Raw genomic sequence first — 24,776 nt, forward strand, 5'->3', positions numbered from 1 at the left:
TGGTGTGAAGCAGGATTTATACATTCATTCATTATACATTTTTTGTCTTATGTAAGACAAAAAGGGAAAAAAATTAAAAATAACAAAAGAAAAAGGAACAAAGAGAAAAAGGAGAAAGAAAAAATTTGAAAAAAAAAAAAGAGAAAGAAGAAAAAGGGAAAAGACAGTGCTGCTGGATAGCAAAATGATCAGTCATAGAGAGGTAAGCTGGATGTCATGACTACATAACTGTCAGTTTTAACATCTGTCATGTTGTTAACATTTTCCAGTTTGATTCCTGTCATTCCAGAGAGCAGATCCTCCCTGTTAGAAAAATTATCTGGCTAACCTTCTCACATCCCAGAGACACTAGCACACTTCTCTCACACACAGACTGTATGTGAAAAGAAAATGACAAAGGACGGCATGAACACCGCTCAGTAGCTCGAAGCCCCACAGGCTATAAGACGAAAGAAATGACCGTGGTGAGGCCCCCACAAAGCTTCTGCAGTCAGCAATTTTCCATCAACGTAGGCGAATCCTGTTTCCCCGCCAGGAGATGACGGCAATACAAGATGAAGACAAAGAATGAAATGTGTCAGGGAAACTCCAGCAAGATACGTGTCAACAGCTATTTCAGCTTTTGAAGTGCTAGCCTGTCTTCAATTCACCAGGGCCACAATATTAAGATGTTACACGACATGAGCTGGTCGGATCTCAAACGTTTAACCAAAAATCAACAGCATAAAATTCACTGTTATTGACTGGTTATTGATTAAAGATACAATACATATATGCTTTTTCAAATCATGCTTGTTTCTTCCTCTGTCTCACAGCAAACACTATTACACATCAACACACTCAGCAGCAACAGCAGTGCAGACTGGAGAGAGCAATTATCTGCCACTTTGGGGAGCCCATTCACACCTTCTTACAGGAAGACCTTCTCTGACATACAGCGGAGGCAAACAAGCTCTGCGGATGGGCCGTCTTCTTCAGCCAAAACATTTGGCAGCTTTCCTCAGCAGATACAGGTACTGTACAACACTCATTAAAACACAGCACAGTCTTGACAACAACTTAAGAGTGTTTTTCTTCTTATTCTTTTTTATTGACAAGCCATTCTTTTCATTTAGAAGACACCTTCTTTTCAAAACCTTTTCACTTTAACACTGTGAACGTAACACTCTTATGAAGGGGGCCATCTAATACTCTTTTATTCTTTATTGTTGGCTTATCACAGCTTGAAGAGAAGTTAGTCAGCAGAGAAAGAAAATGAAAAGCAGAGAATTCAGACATAAAGTTTTACATTTACATTATATTTATACATTTTATCCAAAGTGGTTTTCATTGTATTTCAAATATGTATTCAGGAATGATAATAGAGGAGCTCCGAGGATCTGATGACTGGAAACATTTGTTCGCTCTACCTTTAAATGTTGCTGCTGGGAAAAATATCCGCTTAATGTACCATCTTTGCATAATGGGTTTTCACAATAATGCCAAAACTATGGGAATATTATGTCATCACATTTGATAAAAAATTAAGCTGAGGCAGCTGAAGTATATTACTGTTCAAAAGTTTGGAGTCTTTTTAATGGTTTTAAAAGAAGTTTCTTCTTTCAAAATGATCACCAGTTGCATAAGTTTGATCAAAAATACAGTAATACTATAATATTGTGAAATATTATTACCTGTTTTCTGTTTATACATTTTGAAATAATAGCAAAGCTGAATTTTCAGCAGCCATTACTCCAGTCCTTCATTTCACATGATTCTTCAGAATTCATAATATGTTAATAAGCTGCTCAAGAAACATTTCTTACTATTATTAATGTTGAAATATGTTTATATTTTTGTGGATACTGTGATACTGTTTCCCCAAGATTCTTTGATGAACAGAAAGTTCAAAAGAACAGCATTTATTTAATTTGGTTTGAAAATATGTAGAATTTATGGAATACATAAGATTTAAACCTAATCATTGCGTTGCCATAAATGCTGGTGTTGCAACTCACTACTTCATGGATGTCCAAACGTACATAATCTTAAACAATTGATGAAAATATTGCCAATACCTAGCATATGAGAATATATATGACATTTATATTATATTGTGGGAATTTCTTTTCTATGATGAATCGATGTATCCTTATGTAAAAGGGCAAGGATCAATCTTCTAAACCTGGTGAATAACACTTTCTTGTAAACATAATATAAATAAATCCAATCGACTGGTACCTCAGAAGCATTTATATATAGATTACTAAATCAATCCTTTATGCACGACAGCACAGCATGACTTAGAATGACAGTGAATATAAACCGTTTCTTATTGTAAATCATGTCAAACATCCAGAGCTTTATAATGAGCCTATTGTATATCAAATAAAAGTGCTGGTGGAATATTAACAAAACAGAGAGAGACTCCTGACATTATTCATGTTAAAAAAAATAACAGTTCTTTAGTCTTTAGTTCAACTAAACCAAGCAAATCAGACCTGAAGCAGGCTGAGATTATTACTGGTTCCCTTCACACTGCTGAATGTGCTACCTTTACACTTCTGATCAACTTTATTCTACATTTCCACCACATTAAAAGCTAATTACATCTTACTCGACTGTAATCTTCTCCTTTCATTAAACACACTTTGAAAATGTCATTATATCTTTAATAAAGCGGCGGTCTCATCATTTGAATATAATTACAAAGCAGCGATAGGGGACGATGAAAATTACGTCATTTACAGACATTATAAGTGTAGAGGCCAAGCCTGAGGACAAAGACAATAGATGCGTTGGCGGCACAGGATCGAGCTCTCTTCAAATACCTGCGATGATTGAGAGGCTGTGGCAGGTTCAAAATCATTAGAACGATCTAAGAATCTCAGAAACTTCCAGCAGCAATTTGTAAGTTAGTAACTGAATTCAGAGTTCGGTTAATGGGATCAGAACTTTTCAGCGCATGGAAATAAGCTGCACTAAAATGTTCAAAACAAGACAATCATTTTCCTCTGCAGCAGCATAGGTGATGCCTAATCAATTCAGTAAATATTCAGCCACAAAAGAAGATTGTGGAAAGGATAATGAGCTTACTTTCATATGCTCTTTGGAAATTGAATCCAAACAGGGCGATCAGAACTCCGACATAAAGCAAAAGGCTCTTGTATCACCCTAAAGGGGTTTATTTTGCGCTAATGACGGGTGAATGTACATTATCCCACTTATAACTTACCAAATAAATAAATAAATTGACATGAAATACTGATTTGAGCTGAAATGATCCAATTATGTGAGAAGAAAGAGACTGCAGAGTGATACCAGAAGCATTGAACTAGCACATTGCAGGAAATTGGTTGTCAGGAACAATGGGGAAATATCCAGTTTAACGATCATTACACAAAAATATTCAACTGCAAAATGCTGTGATTGACCAATCAGAATTGAGCATTCCAGTGCACCGGGTAATAATTTTGCATAATGACCACTAAACTGCATAATTTACCATTGCCCCAGACAGTCGATTTCCTATCGCTGTGCTAGTTTGCTGTATCTCATATCACTCTACAGTCTATTTCCTCTCACATAATACAATAATTTAGACTAAAATCAATATTTAATTTGCATTTCTTTATTTATAAGATAAGCAGCCATGTAATAAGTGGGTTAAAGCACAGACAGTTACTTCTGCAAAATGAGCCGGGTGAAATGGTACCAAAACACGCACACCTACCCCAACATTGTCCTCCAACATGTACTGCTTCCACACGCGTCCGGTGTCACTATACAGGAGCATGTAGGCGCTGACCCAATCCGTGCTTCCGTGACGGCCTTGCGTGGCTACCGCTGTCACCTCCATTCGGTCCTGGAGGTCAACTTGCAGCCAGGGCGACCTGTCCGTCGACTCTGGGCTCCACCCACCTCCTCCTAGAGAACCCCATAAGACCTCTGTCAATGTTTATCAAAACATTATTTGATTCTGAGTGTCATATGATGTCCTTGCTGAAAAGCAAGACGTGTGGGAGAAGAAATTGGCTCTAGTTTTCATTCGAGCATCTGAAACTATCAAAACTGCATTTTAATTTGGCTTTCAGTTGGTTTTGTATTCATGGGGTGAGATGCTGTCAATCAGTAGACAGCTTCCACTCCAAAACAAGCCAAGAAGCATCAACCTCTTGACCTCACTTAACATGTACAGCGTTCACTTTGGATCAGAGAGGGCTGCCGGCACATGTGCTCCATATAAAGATGCGTTTCTGCCTCCACAATCCTCAAGCTCACTGTATGGAGAAATTGGTCTGACTCAGGCAGAGAGGTTCATTACTCAAGCACTGCGGACACCAAGGGAGCAGATCAGAGCAGTATTTTAAACTGGGGACCTCTGACTTGAAAGAAGCAGCGTTTACACAGACCCCCTAGAGAGAGGAATCATTTAGTTTGTTACAGATGCAGGCGGTAGAGGTTGGTCACATCTATAAATAGCTCAGAGGACATGCACAGATAGGGCAAGAGTGAAAGCTCAATAATGTCTCAAACCTGCAATTTTCTGGAGTTATGGTTTTCTTTCTTGTCATTTTGGGCATGAATTAAATTCACATGAATGCAGTAAATATTTAATGATTTGCATCTTGTAAGTTTTTCTTTGCCCCATGATTTATTTATATGGTTTTAAACAAAACGTTTAGACACAGGGTTTATACTGATGATAATGCATTATTATGAAAATATTCTTGATACATTACCTTGTAAATAGTGGATCAAAAATGAATAAAACATTAAATATAGTTTAATTGTATATAATATTGTATAATAGTTGTATAAATAGTTAATATAATAACTTAAAACATGAACATGTACGCTACTGTTAAAAATGTTGTTTTATGATTTTTAAATAAGTCTGTTATTCTCACCAGCATTTATATATCAAAGAATGACAAGGCCAAATATTTGAATAAATAGTCAGCATGTACACTACAGGCAAGGAAGTGTTGCTGTACTCAAGGGTTCATAAATAAAAGGCTAACACTAAGAAGGCTTAAATTTCCCAAGTGTAATTTACATTGTCTTCTTAACTGACACTTATGAGTGAATTAACATGCAAATGAGAACTTAAACTTACCATCTTTTTTGTTTAATTTGGCAAAGTACGCAGCCCGACTGTCTGAGAAATGTGAAGAGCTCTGAAAGGAGGTTACAGGCAGAATAGATGCCAGAGATCCATCACAGCTGTCTGGAAAACACAACAAATATAAAACAGACACATATTAGCTTACAACATACTTATAGATTTTCTTCATACGAATCCTTTTTCTGTTCAGATAATCTTCCATCAGACAGGTGAGATGGATCTCTTCACTACTGATACCTTCAAATAATCCTGATAGTGTGGCAAGTCCATCTTTATGCACCCCTTTTGTTCATATCAAACCTAACTGCAATATTTTGAGAATTTGAATAACTGAGTGAACTTTTTTCTCAATAAATTCAGAAGTTGCAACATTCTATTACCTGTAGATTTGAAGGACAATCAATGTACAGATCCCAGCTGAAATTAAGTCTAGCAGTTATTTAACAATTATTAAACAAATGCACACAAAAAGGTTTGGCACTGACATGGTTTTACATGTTTTAGAGGTTGTATAATCTTTGTAATTATACAAAAAAATAATGGCTTCATGGTCAGAAGCTTAAAAATGAGATGGGGAGAAAAACAGGTTTCTGGGTCAAGAAAGCAAGGTTATCTCTATGGTAACAGCAAAATATAAGTGTTATAATTAGGGTTAAAACTCAGTAGGGGTCTTGACTTTACTGTTTGATGGAAAAGGTTATGTACTATATTATCATGTAAAGTTCACTGATGAAACAATAAATAACTATACTTATAATAATTTATACGTGAAAAAAAATCCGCCTTACAAAATTCATCACAAAAACATGTTAATCTAGAAATTTCCAAAAACATTTAATAAAAATCTTACCCATAAAATAAACATTCTGTTGCAAGGTCAATGAAATTTGTCGCTGTAGAACTAATGTCCCACATGAAGTGTCCTCAATAAGACCTCCAATGGCTTCAGGGCATAATTATTTAAAACCTACTATTAAACACCACATGTGCCATTGTGAACTTAAGACACCCGTATGTTTTTAATCAATGAATTAAAATCTGAATGAATACATCCGGAATCTATACATTCCGTATATATGAATGATATGAAGTATTTCAATCACAGAAAGCATCACAGACAAATGCGGCATGCTCCAGATAACCCCTCCTTTTAAATTTAGATGACATATGTTCAGCTATTAGCCTCCTGCTAAGCGCTAACCACTTTTGACCTTCATACATATGTGAAGTCACTGCAGTGTCTGAATCTTTTCATCATATTTTTTTGTTCAAGCTCTCTTGACCTTTGCAGATTCACAGTGATGAGACCAACAAAAGCAGACAACAAAACCGCTTTAGTGAAGGCTGCCATGAAACGGTAATAATTAGAAAATGAAAAGCTCTTACTCAAGCAGACCCTTCAAATCTGAATTTGCATGAATTCCTCAGATGAAAGTAATGAATGTTCATCCATTTATGGGAATTTGGGTGTTGAGTAATTTTTAAAGATGATCATGGCACGGCACTGACATTTAACAGGGGAAAAAAAATGTGTTTGGCATTTATTAGAAATATAGTTTCTGTATACAGTAAGCAATAAAGGTGCATTCAGTTATGATTTGGTGCTAATTGAAAAAGTTTCACACATTAAGAAACAAATTGTTCTACTGTGAAGAGTGATCGGAATGGTGTACTCTCACATAAGAAATACTTTACTCATAGTAGTTTTCTATAAGAAGGGTTTTAATTCTGTACGGTGCGGTCACCGAGATATTTCCCCATGTTGAAATGCTGTGAGCTGCTGTGTTTGACTAAACGTCAGAGAAAATCCTCACACCTCACCCTGTGAAAAAGAATTGTGCTTAACTGTATTGAATGTTTAATTGTAGTGTAACTGTGCTTGCAGATAAATATATTAATGAAATAAACAGCCACTTAAGTGTACCTGAAGAGAATAAACTTTCACGACTGTTTCTTAACCCACTCCCATAATCATTTAAAAGGTCAAATAAAAAGTTTTACTTCAAATTACTTAAAATGTACTTAACTTAAGTTAGATTAAAGTAATTAGGAATCTTTCGTTATGCTTTATAGAAGCACGTGTAATCAAGTACTTAGTTACAATTTTAACAGTTTGTTTTTACTTAATTGCACTTAAGTATATTTCTATAATATGTACTCTTTTTAAAAGTATGCTTAAAGGGTTGACCCAAAATGGAAATTGTCGTTAATTACTCACCCTCATGTCGTTCCAAACCCGTAAGACTTTCGTTCATTTTCAAAACACAAATTAAGATGTTGTTGATGAAGTCCGAGAGCTTTCTGATCCTGCATAGACAGCAACGTAACTGAAATGTTCCAAGGCCCAGAAATATAGTAAGGACATTGCTAAACTTGTCCATTGGGCATAACCATAATTTTATGAAGCTACAAGAATACTTTTTGCGTGCAAAGAAAACAAAAATATGTTTTATTTATTCAACAATTCTTCTCATCCACATCACCCTCCGCCACCATTCATGAGAGTACCATGATGCATGTGTGTGCATTCTTCTGCTCATAAACAATGCGCAGCATGTTCAACGTGTTTTACGTCGGCAGCAACACATGCATACGTCGAATTGTTGGTCATTGTCATTGTACTATAAAAACATCCTGTACGTTTCTGAGCTCAAATCTTTTTTGTTAGTGTAAAAACAACTTATTTTAGAGGCAGTCTGCCAAAATGATAGCTTTTGGAATGTTTTAATCTTTAATATAATAGTGTGGATAAGCACCTCCTTTTTCATCGCGGCCTGTTTAGCCCCACCCACCATTTCATGCATGTAGTGTTTACGAGAGAGGCACATGCACAGGTCTATGCAGAAACTAAAGATGCCTCAAAAGACAACAAGACGCTGTGTAGTGCCAAGTTGTGGAAAAACAGTGTTCACATTGCCTTCCTTCTGATCCCAACATTAGGAAAGAGTGAATTAACTTTATTTTTAATGAAGATCCAGATCGTGTCAGTAAGAACTCTGTCCTTTGTTCAATTGGTTTTACAAACAAGGCAAAATTCGACGTGGGATTTTCAAAACAATTGAAACTAAAAGATGATGCTGTGCCGACTACATTGAATCCAACAGTAATGTTTTCATTACGAGGTCACTATTGCATTGTCTCTTCTTACAGATCGTTTAATATACATTGAGTTATTTATGCATTTTTAGCCTAAATCACAGCAGCGTCCATCTATGAGGAATGTACTCTGTCAAACATACACAACTATTAGCCAATCATAGCACTGGGTATTTACTTCCCGCCACGCCTATTCAAACAGAGCGTTCTGATGAGGAGGGTTAAAAACAGGACAGAACATAGCCTATTATTTCTAAATTATGATGTTTTGATGTATAAATCCTGATAACATTATAAGTGGACCACAGAGAAGAATACAAAATAAAAACAAAGGTAGTTCATGATCCCTTTGACGATGTCCTTTCTACATTTCTGGGCCTTGAACGTGGTAGTTGTGTTGCTGTCTATGCAGGGTCAGAAAGCTTTCAGATTTCATCAAAATTAACTTAATTTGTGTTCTGAAGGTCTTACGGGTTTGGAACGACACGAGGGTGAGTAATTAATGACAATTTTTATTTGGCAGCGGCTATTTGCACTAAGTGTAAATAGCGATAGATGATATTTACACTCTGTGTAAATAGCAATTAGATGCTATTTACACCAAGTGCAAATAGCATATTTTTCAAATAGCTATAGATTCTATTTACACTATGTTAAAATAGCAAGATTTCCTGCTATTTATACTACTTATTGCAAATAGTGGCAATTATCTGCACCTCAGTATTGTAGTACATTATAAAACAGTACGCAATAATAACGTACTGAGTGTAAATTATAATTTTAATTCAAATTTATTAAATGGATGCCACCTTATTGGGACAATAAAGCCCTCCCTACACCTACCCTAACCCTACCCGATAATTTATTTTCAACTTTTTGATTATTTCCTTCATTTTTATTGAAAATAAATGCCTTTCTGATGCGATATGAGATTTGAAAAGGGAGAAAAAAATGTTTGGCAAAAGGTGGGCTCGAACTCGGGTCGATCGCGTCAAAAAGCATGCGCCTTACCATCTACGCCAATGAAACTGATGTTGAGCTAGCTTCTTTTTTTATTGTTGACTAACCCAATCACATGTTAGTGGGCGGAGTTAGTGTAAATAGCCTTTGCCAACAAGATGGGCTATTTGCACTTAGTGTAAATAGACACTCTGTTTTTATTTTTGGGTGGACTATCCCTTTAATTATAGGCCTACTTTTTCCATAAGCTTTGTAGATACAGTAGTAGATACGGAGACAATGACATAATCAGTTCCTGTACGACCGAAGAAGTCAAAGGTTAGAAGCCAGAAGACCGACAGAGACAAAAAAGAGAAAATACTGCGTAGTAATGGCAAAGTTGTTTCTTTTTTTTACTGGACATGTAAGGGAATTCATTAATGTGTTGAGAGCGCTCTCCAAAACTCACTAGTATCAGTGTCAAATCTCAGAGATGCTCATGCTGATCCATGTCGATCTTGAATTTAGTGCAAATTATTGATGAGAGGAAAGGAATCAAAACTGCACAAACTTACGAGACCTTTTAGAGAAAGCCTGTGGCGGCGCCGGCTCTCCCTGTCTGCTCGTTGAGCTGCGTTTAGGATTACTGTGCCTCCAGCGTGGAGTGGCAGATTACGAGTACAGTGATCTGAGCGTGTCAGCACTCACAGGCCGCTGATCCGGGTAAGGCAGGGGAGCAGATCTGCTTGGACTCAGACTTTCTCCTCATTGTTCCACGTCTCCACGCCAGTGCACAGCAAGAAACTCTAATCTGCTGTAGAGCAAGCGAGGACACAGTGAAAACGGGCCGGCAAGCGATTACAATAATCACTGCATTCCCGCCATCTGCGAGTCGAGAGCTGTGTTCATTCAGGGAATCCATTCGGTTTCAAACGGTGTCCACGACAGGCTGGAGGGAGCTGAACAATGGTTCCAGCTCAATGAAGAAACAAGGGTTGAGTGCAGTTGAGGTTAGATATCATTCCATATTGTTGCAAAAAACCTTCTGCGAGACCTGACTTGACTGCACTCATATCATGTATGTGAACAGATGCCTGTGATACTGATTTAACAGCCAAATGAAGAGGATCAAGCATATGAGTGTCTTATTCTCCTGGCGTGTCTATTACATATCAGCCGTAATACATCAGAGCTCCTCAGGGGTTATGCTGATCACACTGTCACACGCTCTAACAGCACCATTCAAGCCCTTTATGATTTAACCCATTTATTCTTCCTGACTATGATCTCTATTCCTCTCATTTCTATCTACATCATAATTAAAAAGTCTCATTAGCTGTGAGAAATGTAATTCATATTACACCACCGCACTTTGTTTGAGCATGCATTCAAATAAGGTAATTTTACATGCTTCCAAATAAAACAAAACACCCTAATTTATGTAACCAAACCCAAACAATTATACAGTGAGTCAAATCAGTGAATCAGTTTGTGTATCTGTTTATTTCCTCAAACCGTACAAATGTACTGGTTCAGTAGAATGACTCAGACTTTCTAACTTAACATATGAGAGAGACAGAGAGAAAAGATCACCATTGAGGTGAGTGCTACATCGTAGATTTTTATTGGAAAAGATCTCTGTAAACCACCAGAACGGTAGCAAAGGTGTTTAGACGCTGAGTGCAATATGGGCAAAATCTGTATGCAAATCATGGTTTACTCCAAGAATTTTCCATATTACACATATTACATATTATATTTTGCTCAACATGTCTCAACATGTCATTATTCTTTAACAGCATTCTGATGGTTTATTCAGTGTGTGCATGTCTTGAATGCTTGTGTGTTTATGTTAAAACAAGAGAAAAACACATTGACTTCCAAATATCACGTGAACATGATACATGTGAATTGCACACTCTGTAATTCAAATCAGGCTCTTTCAGTAAGTATAGTTTTGCTTAGATTTACATGTTAGCTGGCAATTCAGTGTCTCTCCTGAACTTTGCTCTCATTTCTCATCATTTCTCTTCTCATAGAACAACCAATTTCATTTAGATCAAGTGGCTTTTGTTTTTGTTCTGCAGTCTGTGTCGTTGTGTTAGCAAAAGATTAATTGTCAAAAACAGGCCCTCGATGATAATATGTATTTGGTATTAATGTAATTGTATTATCGTGCTCTCAATGATAAGCATAAATAGCTTTCTCACTCCTACACTTGCTGGGAAATGAAAGCTCTCAATATCTGATTCTATCAGCATCGGTCTAGAGCGAGCCATCCATCTTTAACATCATTGACTCCCACTGTCACAGACTGCAGCCCAAACAGATGCTGGCTGCATTAATTATATTTCACAATTGTCAGCAGATTAACGAGGACACTTGTGGTTGCCAGCATGCCATAAAGTGTCTGACTGCATCTAAATGTCTTTTGACCTTTAGTGTAGTCAAGAGGTCAGTGCAAAATGCTAAGGCTAAAAATGCTAATTTGTTGAGGCTTTAAAAAAACGATGTAAGATAGTATCCGGTTCCCAATAATACTGAATGCTTTTTTAGTTCTAGGGTAGCCTACAACTGAGACTTACACTGCTGGCAGGTGAGCTGATTAGAGGAAGCTATACTGACAGACTATCTGAGCTCAGTGTTTTTTTTTTCTACAGTCTCAGCAGGTTGAAATGTAGGTTGAACAATACAAAGCTATCAGCTCCAGTACGGTCTCTCAGCCATAGCTCTCACTGAGATTATATGAGCCAAATCTACCTGTACTATATCAAACAGCAGATAAAAAGAAAACCACATTACAAACCAGTTTGCTGGTTACTAGTACTGCAGTTCAAAGGTTTGGGGTCAGTAAGATTTATTTCTTTATTTTTAAGAAATTAATATTTTCCTTTAGCGAGTATGGATTAAATTTAACAAAAGTGACAGGTAAATTATAATGTTACGAAAGATGTCTAATTTCAATAAATGCTGTTCTTTTAAATTGTATATTCATTAAAAGAATCCTGAAAAAAGTCATCAAAAATATTAAGCCGCACAATGTTTTAACAACAATAAGAAGAGATTTCCACCAAATCACTATATTAGAATGATTTCTGAAGGATCATGTGGCACTGAAGACTGGAGTAATGGATGCTTTCCATCACAGAAATACATTACATTTTTAAATATATTAAAACAGAAAACAATTATTTGAAATTATAATAATATTTCATAAAATAAGCATAAGAGACTTCCTGCAAAAACATTTAAAAAATCTTATCAACCCAAACTTTTGAACAGTAGTGTACATTTTACAAGTGTAGTCAAAATGAATTGTCAAATATAACTGAGATCCCATTATATAGTCATATAAATAAATAATGAACATTGCAAAAAACACCAAGTAGAATCATATAAAATACAGGAGGTACAGTATATCAGCATATTAAAAAGATAATTAAAAATGAATGTTGTAATAGCTTGGGAATATAGTCCACAAAATGCAGGGAAAAGTACATATGCATTTTGAGGAACATATTTGTGTGTGTGTGTGTGTGTTTGTGCATTATACGAGTAAAAGAGCACCACTGCAGGAATATCTTTATAAAGATCAATTTTATATGCACATATATATGCACATATATTATTAGCAGACTTTCCAAAGTGACCAGGGAAGGACTCCACTGTTGGTGTCAGCAAACAGCTTTCTTGCCACCAACGAGGTGGATTATGCAGTGACAGTGGCTTGGGAAATGTGACCAAAATCTCATTGGTTATTCAGATTTATTTAATTTATTTATTTAGTTCTATTTTTTTTATTGGATGAAACCGGTCTCTCTCATTCTAGAAGTGAAAAAGCCTTATGTTTTTGCCACTTTCATGCTGGTTTTGTCATCTGGCAGTTTAAGATGGTCTACTGTACCTGCAACAATAGCCAGCCTAACCAACCAGTGCCAGTAATAGACATTGTCTTATTCCAGTAACAGCTTGTGCAAGCTTGTGCCAGAAAGAGAACAGTGTCGCCCATCTAAAACAGGCCAAAACTGCTCTAAGATGTTTTTGTTTTCAGCAGTAGTGTGGAGAATGTCATTAGTGGTGTGTGTGTGTGGTCACTCGTTGAAAACGTGAGTAATGTCCTAAAGCAGTAGCTCTGCATGCACACAGGATTTGCTGGCCCAGCGCTTAGCATGAGGATACTGTTCCAAAGACAAACCATATGAGAACTTGACCTTCTCATGCAGATTGGGAAGGAATTCTTTCTGTAACAGATATGCATCATGAAGCCTAATAGGAACATCACTCAATGCCTTGATACGTTATTCTCGCCAATGATTTTAAATAGAAAGTGTACCCAGGCCTTTGAAACATTAACCCTTCATTCAAAGTCAGTGATAACTGCTATCCATTATGCTCTTCAGCTTTTTCCTTTAATCATCCTTTTAATATACAGCTAACAGAGAAAAAAATCATATCAGCAAGACACTGACACAGCACAGCCCAAAAAGCTCAATGCACTGCATATTATGTCAAAAAACCCGGTAGCCAGTCATACAGCCATCTCCACTTAAAATAAAAGAGGCTCATGCTAATTCTGTGCATATTTGCCAGAAAACTATAGGGACCCCATTGCCAAGACAACTGCTAAATTGATCGAGAGAAGGTCACCCACCAGGAAACCTAGCCAAGTTAATTTTTAGCATCACCCAAGCTGTTGATGAGACAAAGGATGTAAAACAGCATGTTACACCCTGAGTGCACCACTGCTCATAATTAAAGGCAGCCAGACCGACCCAGTATTTTACACATGAGAGGATTTTTTTGCATACATGGATAGGTTGAACGCTCCCCAAACCCCCATGTACTGTACAATACAATATATTACAAAAACATAACAAAAAAGCTTTTTAACATCTTTTGTGCAATTTTTCATCTGCAATTGGATATAAAGTGAACTTCATAAGACAATGAATAATTGTTTTCTATGGAATATGCCCAGGGGCATCATGCACCTACTTTTTTTGAGGGGGCTTCAGTGACAGATCTGGCACTTCTGCCTAAGACTGTGAGTCATGATAGTCTAGAACTGTAATTTTAAAGTGTGCATGGGGGCTGGATTCAAATCCTGATATAATATACAATATTATAATGAACTGAACTTGACTGCTAGTGATAGTCCTGCATTTTCATCTAGGAATGCATAGATGCAAGATGGCTTTTTGTGTTTCCAACCCCAAATGAATATAACTATTTTAACTTTTGGTAACACTTTACTGTGTCCTTGTTACACATCAAACGCACTTACTATTATAATAACAATAAATTACGCATTATTACATGCAAGTAACAATAATCCTAGTCTTAGCCTCAGACGTCACGCCCACGGAACGTTAGGTCAGTCTGAAGGTCTGGCTACGCGAGACTACCCTAATCCTAACCCTAACCATATAGTGAGTACATGTAATTAATTAATATTACTTAGTACTTGCATAATTACACTGTAACTATGACACCTTAAAATAATGGGTAACCTAACCTTTTACTGTAATACTTACTGGAACATCTTGAGATCCAATTATATACTTTTGAATTATGAACCGAATTAAGAACATACATTGACATTTTTATTGCTGCTATTCCTGATCTATAAAGAACATTATAAGTCCTGCATCAGTTCAGTCTTTGACATATTCAGTAGCTTACAAAAACAAATGAAAAGCCCTTAGCACTGGACATCGCAAGGCTAAACTGCACCTTATCTCTACATTTGGAAACACATTTTGTAAATCAGAGAGCGTTCTCTGTAGTCTTTAATGTGCCTCACCTGCAGCAAAGATTCCCAAGTGTGAGTGTGACATTTAAATTGATATATAATGAATATTTCAATATTGAAATGCTAAAAATTTTAGTTATCTTGTCAGATTATGTTATGTTAGGAACCCCAACTACCCACACACAAAATGTCTGCATGAATCACATAAGCTAAATTACATTTTGTGGCTTCAAAACTGCAAAATTCACCAAAAGGCAACATTTTTGGGTCACTATTAATTTTGCACCTACAATAATTGTCGAACTGAATTATCAAATGTAAAAAAAAATTATTTTTTGTCTTTTGGAAGTTGCATTTGAAATCCATTTGGATCAAAAATCTGTGAGGGTGCATTAGTTTGAATAGGCCATGCCTGGCCTTAGTGTGATAATCTCAGGATAATTAATTACTAAATTAAATGTCTTCGATTGGACTTTCTCGGCTTGTCAGATGGCCCATATGTTTTTGTCATTGATGAACAAATGTCCAACATTGCTAAATAAATTAAAACATGGTATTTTTATAACTTGAATAGATTTTGATGAATGTCTCTTGTCATTTTCCCCACTTTCCTCGGCCACTAAACGTGTTTCGTGTTGGCTACTCTGCCAGCTATCATTTTTCAGCATTATTGGTCAGCATTTCCTCCTAATACCTTTTGAACAGATGTTATTTTGTGGCCTCTGCATGCACGGAGCTGTATGGGAGATTGGCATCACTCGGTCCCTAATTAGGCAGCCTGCACTTCACCAAAACAAACAGTGCTCTACAAAGATATCTGACTCAATAATGCCAACAAATTGCTTTCTGTCTCCCAGCAAAAAAAGATTTCTGCTTCTCGTCTCTACCTGTGCCCGAACAAAATCAGATGTCTCAGGTAGGTGTGCTGTGTTTGGAATCTAAGACAAAAGATGATCATAAATTATAACTCTGTTATAATGCAGAACATAATGAAATGGATGTTGAAAAGATGGATTTTTGAAATGGAGCTGATGGTTTTGGCATATGAGAGTAAATGAGTATACTGACATGCTTTAAAGGTGCTCTGAAGAGAAATGAATGGAATGAGGAGTCTTGCAACACAGAAAGATCAAGTACCTCAAGGATACATGGCAGATTTCAATACGGTCTTCTGTTATGAAGCATGAACCCTTTTTTGATGGCAAGATCAGCTTTTTCTTCAATAAACACTGAGCGTGAAAATCTAGCAATGAAAATAACAGCTAGAAGGCAACATCAAGCATCATAGCTCAAGGAAGAAAAGAAAAGATACAAAGCAGCATGTAGAAGAGACATGAACCACTGACCAAAGATCATGATTGTAAAAATCTGTAGTAAAAATGTTGCCAATGGCACACAATGCCAACCTGACCATTTTTGAGGAATTGGTTGATCGACCTATATATTATATTTAGTCGATTGTGATTTAGACAGTGTTGGTCAATGGCTAAGTGACTTCATTGCACAGCTGCCATTGATTCCTAAATTTTCTAATCTGAAACAGTGAATCGTGACACCAGTCCCAGGATTAGACCATAGTTAACCTGTTATGTTGGACAGAGTGAGGAAATGCCTGAGGTCATTGTCCTGTGAGCTTCTGGTTAATATCACATCAGGGGAAGCGTGTTTGCTGTTACAGGACAATGACAGTCGGGCCACTTCCATCCCATCAGCCCAGATGGTGGGGCACATGCTTTGCCCCCCAGCTGGTTCATGGCAATGTCACAAGTTTGGCCAGAATTTGGTTCACGATGGGATAAGAAATCCAGGAAAGTATGTTTTTACTTTTGCTGATGCTTAGCTTTCAATCTCTGCCTTTCAGTGAGAGCCTTCAAGGGACGTGATAATGCTCTATAATATGATAATGTTAAGAACTTCATGGACTGAGGTATTAACAGAGAGGTTAAACTATTTGGAATGGGACACGGGATGCTCTTTTTTTTCCAAAAAGTTCCAAAGTTTCAAAGGATGCTTTGGTAATCTTAACACTAAAGAGAATGTTCTTTGATGTGGTGAGGATAAAACTCACCTCCCTATGTTTTTTTTTTAACACCCTCATCAGGTTCATGAAGTGAAACTGGCAAAAAAAAAAAAAAGTCTTTTGAAAATCATCCCACTGGGCAAAGAGATCAAGCGAGAGCAGCACTGAAGTGGCATATGTTAAATACTTTAGATAAGCATAAGCATAGTGTTTAAAACAACAGCATTTTTCTCTCCAAACACCCACAACACCATGTGGAGTTACAACACATATTTATATCACAATTCAAAACAATCACTTAAAGGGAATGTAATAATATACAATTAATTGCATACACTGCTGTTCAAAATATTTGAGGCAAGTTTTTTTTTTTTTATGAATACTTCTATTCTGCAAGGATGTCTTAAATGTATCTAATTAAGTGTCAATGAAACGCATTTAAAATTAAAAATGTTTCAAATGCTGAACTTTCTATTTATCCAAGAATCCTGAAAAAAGGTATTATGGTTTCCACACACACACAAATGGCAACACAACTGTTTTTAACATAAGAAATGTTTCTTAAGCACCAAATCTGCATTTTAGAATCATTTCTGAAGGATCATGTGATACTTAAGACTGGAGTAATGAGTGCTGATAATTCAGCTTTGCCATCACAGAAAGAAATTAAATGAACCGTAGTGTATAAAATATTTAGCAAGACATCAAAGACATCAAAAATGTGTACTGTTGGTGTGCTTCCATGTGAATGTTGGTGTGCATACCTTGAATGTGAGCCAATTTGGATAAACACATAAATATAATTATATCACAAAATGAAATGGAAAGGAACATGGGAGCACCAGTTTAAGCTTCAAGAAAGAACAACAATAAAACTGGTATGTGGTTGGAAAAAAACAACCCTATTTTTGGGGTTGGGGTTTAAAATATTCAGAGGAAAGCTTCAGGATTAACATTCAGATGGAGCCACTGTTGTATCTATTCTTCCTGTGCTGCAGAGGCACTATATTAAAAAAAAATAATAAAAAACAAAATCAAATGAAATACTATATAACTTTACTCTGACAAGTTATAGTACATCTTAATGTCTACATGTCTTATCTGCATATGAATCACATTTTAATTGGAGAGGAATATTGAATGCACATGAAGGAAGGTTGATTGCATGTATTATCATGGCTGATATAATCCAAGAACATTTACTAGTGTGGAGACTGCATAAAGATTTGAGATACAATTAATACTGAGAGCTCGCTAGAGACAAATAATGGATGAAAGAATAGAGAACGCAAGATGTAAAGCAATGCAAACCACCATTTAATGTGCATTCCTCATAAATTATTTTCAAATAAATGAAACTAGACCAGCAACAGTGTCCTCCTGCCAATAGCTCGAGTAAAGCCTGTGTGCAAAAGTCTCATTCATTTAGGACTGATCATTTTCCAGATTCTATCATCAAAAGATATCAGATGAAAGCAAACAAGTAATGAAAGGCCACAGTCGTGTTCTAGTTACTTGTTTGTGCTCATCTCAAACTGACAATTCACACAATTTTCAAAGTATCACTCTAAAAGTGTTTCTATCATAATAAAGCAGCTATTTCAAACTTTACATTTAAGAAAGACTTTGCACTACATGGCCTCAATTAATTCAACATAATTAAATCTAAGAACAAAAATATAAAATAACATGACTTTTTCTTTCCTGGCATGCATTTTAATTTATTTAAACATATTGTTTAACTTACTAATGCAGTAAACATTTGAGGAAAAAAAAAAAACTAATGAATAATTTTGTCTCTCATGAGCCATACTTTAAAAAGAACAAGAGAGCAGGCTCTGATCTAATTCCCGAGAAACTATCTGTTATATATTTATGTGTTTTACACTGAAGGAAGAAGAGGTAGAGGAACAGCATGATGGATTATTACACAGAGAACAAAAGTAGAGCCATATGTGTGCTAGTAACTGCAACTGAATTGTAATATCTGCAAGAGCAATTCATTCTTGTACCAAAAAAGCCACGCGTATTGAAAAGATTCATGATCCAAAAATGTTGCTCTTCTAATCATAACAAATGAGTGAATGAGACAGCATACGTTTTACAATGACTCTTATATAACTGGCTGAACATCCAATATGCTGACTACAAGCCGCCTAAGAGGTCATAGCTCCACCGGATACAGCTTATCTCAGATCAGTGATAGATAATAGATGCATGATCTACAATAAGGGGGTCTGCAAAAATATACTCTATGGTTTAGGCATAGGAGAACCAATAAGGCTGTTGTTATTGTCTAAAATCAGACAATAATTGCAGACAGAGCACATGTGTGTCAATGTCAGCATTTCGGGACAAACCTTTAATGAAAGTGAAGTGACATACTGCCATACTCAGAATTCGTGCTCTGCATTTAACCCATCCAACGTGCACACACACAGCAGTGAACACACACACACCGTGAACACACACCCGGAGCAGTGGGCAGCCAATTATGCTGCGGCGCCCAGGGAGCAGTTGGGGGTTCGGTGCCTTGCTCAAGGGCACCTCAGTCGTGGTATTGAGGGTGGAGAGAGCATTCACTCCCCCACTCCCCCCACCTACAATCCCTGCCGGCCCAAGACTCCAACCCGCAACCTTTGGATTACGAGTCCAACTCTCTAACCATTAGGCCACGACTGGCACGACTGAAAATGTGTCTTCATAAGACTGTAAACAGAATATCCACAGAATCAGATTAGTAAATGTCTGCTGACTATTTACTAATCTGCTGTACAAAAAATTTGTCAACCCTAGTTTGTCAGCATCAGAAATTCAGCTAAATCTGTTTCATTCTGTTCCGTGTATCTCCCTCTGCAGATGTGAGGCAGAGGAGGCAGTGATTTAGGCTGAATGAAGCCTTGATTAATCAATATTTTCATGCTCTGACGCCCACACAGCATAAATCAGCATGGAGATGAAGTCAAGTTAACAATATGGACAACACTGTCAATGCTCTTCACCGCCTCTAGCCTTTCAAGGTGATTTATATTATGCACTATAGTCTTAATGGCATTCTCTCCATTTTCCCTTTTATCACTTTCCAAGGTGTTTCAGTGCAAATTATTCATTTTTCATGTACATTAAAACAGAAGCAAGTTGGTTGTGCATTAATATTTGAAAGAAAATATGAATTGGTCATGTCTCATCTACTGTAACTTTAGTGCCAAACTATTATACTGCAAACAGGGGAAGAAAAAAAAAGTCTAAAGATTCCCTCCCCCTCGATGCCCACAGGAAATCTGGTCAGCTCCACAGGAGAGCTCCCTTAAAAAGCCTCCCGCGTTTGACCTCATAAGAAAGTTGAAATAAATGACTCTATCATGCTAATGCCCGACAAGGCTCTGCTCTCCCCCACTGAGAGGGGAGTTGTATTTAGAATGTTAAATCAGTCCTCCTGTACCACAACAGCACTCTGACATGCGTACAAACTGAATAAATATCGGTGTCCTGTTTGGGTCAATGCACACGTTTTGCACTTCAAACTTGAAGTTAAACTTCAAAGACAGAAATCTAGAAAGAACTTTTAGCTTCAGGCAATTATAGATGGATTGATTGACAACGCAGTATGATTCAGTCTATATTCACTCTTACAAAAACAACAACATACACACTTCAAGCAAGTGAAAATTCACCCGATTTTCTAAAATCTAATTGTAAACAATTGATCTATGCGTATTTTTAAAAAAGAAATTAAATCTGCAATCAAAATATCATAACTCAATCTTCTTTATGGTGATGTATTCCAGTCACTGAGTCTCTTTAAACTCCACCCCTTCTGCCTCCATCCAATCAACAACCGATGAATAGAACCAAGTCCCCAGCTTAATTTTTTTCTCTTTCAATCATCTATTTCACTTGATAATCAAAATACTGAAAAATAAATCTGTCACTACATAAATAATACATTTCAACCCGGAATAGACCTCTAAAAATAAACAGATTCTTTGATAGGGTGCATAGTGTGGATACATGAAGAACTTAAAAATCATAAAAATACAGGCGCTTGACATCTATGGCTCCACAAATAAGTTGTTTTGTAACAGAAAAGGGTTATAAGATTGTAAAAAGGTTTGCCACACTAAGATCTTTTATGGACCCTTTCTGGAAAGGTTCTTTGCGGAACCAAGAAATTATTATAAGACATCAATCAAAGATTCTTCATTGTCCACTTATTTTTAAGAGAGTAAAAGCCAATAGGTGGCAGCCAGTGCTGCAATGTCAATGTCTGGGTTCACTGTCCTTGAAGGGTTTATTTGACTATTATTCTCACTAACTGTCCAGCTTGTGTGAAATTCTGCACAGTATGTTCTAGAGAAGCCGAGATCTCTTAAACATGCACGTAAGTCTCTCCAGAAACATGCTTTACAGACTGTGTAAATCAACAGTTCTCTATGACTTGGATCAATCTTTCTTCATATCTACTTTTATTTATTTTTAAAGTAAAGAGTGCTGGACATTTTTAATACAATCATGTCCACAGACGATGTCAGAAAACACTGAGCCCCTGGGTCCTGACTCACTGTTTGCCCTAGCCAGTGGAAACAAGGCTTTCATCTTGTGTCATGTTGGGACCCTCCACTGTCACAGTGGTCACAGTAAAAGGGATGTAGTTGTTCTTCCAGGGACACCAGATCTGAAAGGACATCCCCTTGTTATCCCTCTTTGAGAGCAGAGCCAGAGGCTCCTGAGAGAGACAGCAGCAACCATTATCTCTGTTACCTGACACAGATGACAAGGGCATGATGGATCTCCAGCTTTATTCTGGTACCCCTGTGGTAAATATGAGAATATCTTTTTGCATGTCCTCAGTGAGGATTCACTTCATCTGATCCCGATCCACAAAGCACATCTCATGCAGAGCACAACCATCCATGACTATGGAAGTTTTTGATTTAAAAATGACAGATGTCCAGTGAAACCTACAGATACTTCCCGGTGCATAGTGTTTCTCATCTCAATAATACAGAAAATGCAGGGGAAAATGTACTGTGCTCCCCCGATTCACACAATAGCTGAGAAGGCACTGACTAAGAATGCTTTATACGCACAAGCTTCAAATAGAGAAATGACAATCAATGGATAATCAAAGATAATGTAGTTTGTTGGAATGACAATAGATATTAAAAGCTTAAACCAGACTTTTTGGCACACATAACTAGAGATACAATATTAAAATAATATTGAGGAGACCAGAAAGAGGGCAACGCCATCAGTTTAGCTGAAATGTGCTACAGATCATAAGACCACCACTCTCTTCAAAACAATTTTAAGGTAAGAAAAAATTATTTCATGGCAGGTATATATTTTAATGTAAGATTATGTCATTGCATAATGAATATTAAATGACAGGAGTGTATAATTTGAATCAGCAGGTTCTCTTTTTTTACATTTAATGACACACATTAAAATAATTAGAAATATTTCTGAGCAGATGGGGTAGATCGTAACACTTTTTGATGTACTTTTACCTGAAGCACAAAAATCAAAACAAACTGGGACAGTATATGAAGATTTGTGATTAACACACTCACATACACACTTATGTATTTAGAACTATTTTTCTAAGTTTTACATTGTTCTATATTTGTTTACAATTTCACTTGCTCTTGTGATTTAAAATGTTTCCTATAAAATGGTTACAATAAAATGAGGCTGATAATGGGGAATGACTAATAATTTGAACTTTTATTAATATTTGAATTATTGAAATAACAATAATTTGAACAGGTAACCAGTACAGCATTCATATGCATAGATTTTAACAACTCGTTCTGTACCTGCTATTAATTTTAGACAGTTAAGTGATAAGTAGCCTAGATCTATAAACTATTTTGTATCAGACACTTGTGCGAATATTACATTAAAGTTTAAAGAGACACACACAAAAAAAAACGAGTTATCAGACGTCGAAACAAAATGTTACAACATCGCCCTGTCTCCTCTACACATTAGTCGAGAAAGCATATTAGTCTCAATAACTGCTTATTAAGCCTCAATTTCCGTGATACAGCGATCGAATATGAAATGTTAAATCTCTCACATCTGCTCCACTATCATTCGGCAGATGCTTAGAGAAGTCGCATCGTGATACGCGATATGCACCAGTCATTCATTGTACATTGATACGGGTTCATCAGATCCAGTAAAAGTTCACATGAGCAGGAATCGTCTTTAAATCCCCTGCACTCTTTCAATAATTGAATTGATTTCATAGTGTTTAGCATCTGTATGAAAACTATAGGTCTAATGAAAACGCATCTAAACAAAACACAAGTCAACTTTTATTACAACGTTGAACGGCACTGCAGGTACTTACAGTGACTGGCGCACATTGCCGAGCTGAGAACGGAGAGCAGTGTCAAACTGACAGCAAAAGCCCGTGACTTTGGCAACTGCATGCTGTCCAGGTTTCCCGATGGCAGTATATCCTAAATGCGAATGAAAATTAATGTATTTCCAATACGATTCGCGCGTCTCTCTGTTCTCGTGAGTATTTCAGTGGCTCGTGCCTCTCTATCCTGACACCAGTAAGCAACAGAAAGAAGCTCTTAAAGACACCCACAGCTCCCCAAACGCCGTCATCGTCATCCCTCTAACGCGCACACACTTACGCACCGCGCTCCCTCCTTTACCACGCATCCATCATTTTCCAAAACAAACACTGGTTGAGCTCCAAATGCATCAGAAGCCAGTCCCATATGACATATAAATTTGTTTTGGAGGAATAGAGGCGAACGATGTGGAAAACTGTATGTGGCATATTCATCAGGGCATCGTGATTTCATCAGTGGATAGTGAGCCGACACGCTTTCAGCACCATGGACAGATCCACCAGGACACTGCCTGTTGGAGAGGTTTAAGAAATGCTAGCTGGTTTCCAGCTGGTCTAAGATGGTCAAAGCTGGTCATTAGTTGGTGCCATCTTAAGCTGATATTAAACAGCTAGTTGAGATGGTATAAAGGACCAGGTAATGGCATGGCTAGACATCCACATTTGCAGATGGTTTTATCCAATTACCTACAAAAGAGCAGCTAAGACCACTTAAGGTCTATCTATCTTGGACCAGCTAGAAACCATATTCCTTGTTCCTACACAAAGCTACCAGCTTAATGAATTCTGTTTGATACAGACAACCAAACAGCAGCAAGTTAAGTAAGCTTAGTTAATGTTCCATTACTTTACAGTTGACATTTTTCCAGGTGGTTTATAAAGCATGGCGGGAAAGACTGTGTGCTGGATATTTTAACGTTTTAAATACAGTTAATATTTAACAACCTTAGTTGTTTGTGTAATTATAGGAATAGTCATGTAACAATCAGTCAATAACAACCCCTGATTTCCAGTATGGAAGGACAGTCTTTTATAACTTAAACTGTGATGAAGTTGACCATCAGTGTCACTGACCGCTCATAACTCTGAATAAAGATGGATGTTCTGCATTTTTTCCAAAGTGTTCGCTGTCATGTGCTCCTATCTCTTCAGTTAGTGTATGCAGACCATTTATTTATAAAAAAAAAATTTCCTTAGGCTGGTGGTTGTAAACACTTTTGGGTCTCATCCATCTTACTTTACTAGACAGCTGGTGACACCCATAGGCTTGAAATGGGATGACAACACCTGCCCACTGACTCAGTCAAGTGCTGCTCCATTTCCCTTAGTGAGGACAAAATGATTCACATGGAAAGAATCGACAGGAAGTGGTGTAAAAATCAATGAATTATGTTCAAATTCTGTGGATCAATACATAACAGCGTTTGTTTAGTACCTGATATTGAAGTACCAACCTTGAACAAAACCAGCTTTGTTAACTCATTTGTTT

The 24,776-nt window shown here is 36.9% G+C and overlaps 1 protein-coding gene across 1 annotated transcript in view; it reads right to left on the reverse strand.

The window, feature by feature from the left end:
* cntnap5a (contactin associated protein family member 5a) overlaps positions 1-23,354 on the reverse strand; it is a gene marked incomplete at both ends in the record, with an annotated part of 65,917 nt that extends 42,563 nt beyond the window's left edge. The window contains 3 exons of the mRNA XM_079427600.1: positions 3,713-3,906; positions 5,099-5,209; positions 23,273-23,354. Of these exons, the coding sequence (XP_079283726.1) occupies positions 3,713-3,906; positions 5,099-5,209; positions 23,273-23,354 (387 nt within the window). The remainder of the gene's footprint in view (positions 1-3,712; positions 3,907-5,098; positions 5,210-23,272) is intronic.
* Between the last annotated feature and the right edge of the window lie 1,422 nt (positions 23,355-24,776).

This window comes from Barbus barbus (assembly GCF_936440315.1).
Source record: "Barbus barbus genome assembly, chromosome: 10".
In the NCBI taxonomy this organism is placed as follows: domain Eukaryota; kingdom Metazoa; phylum Chordata; class Actinopteri; order Cypriniformes; family Cyprinidae; genus Barbus; species Barbus barbus.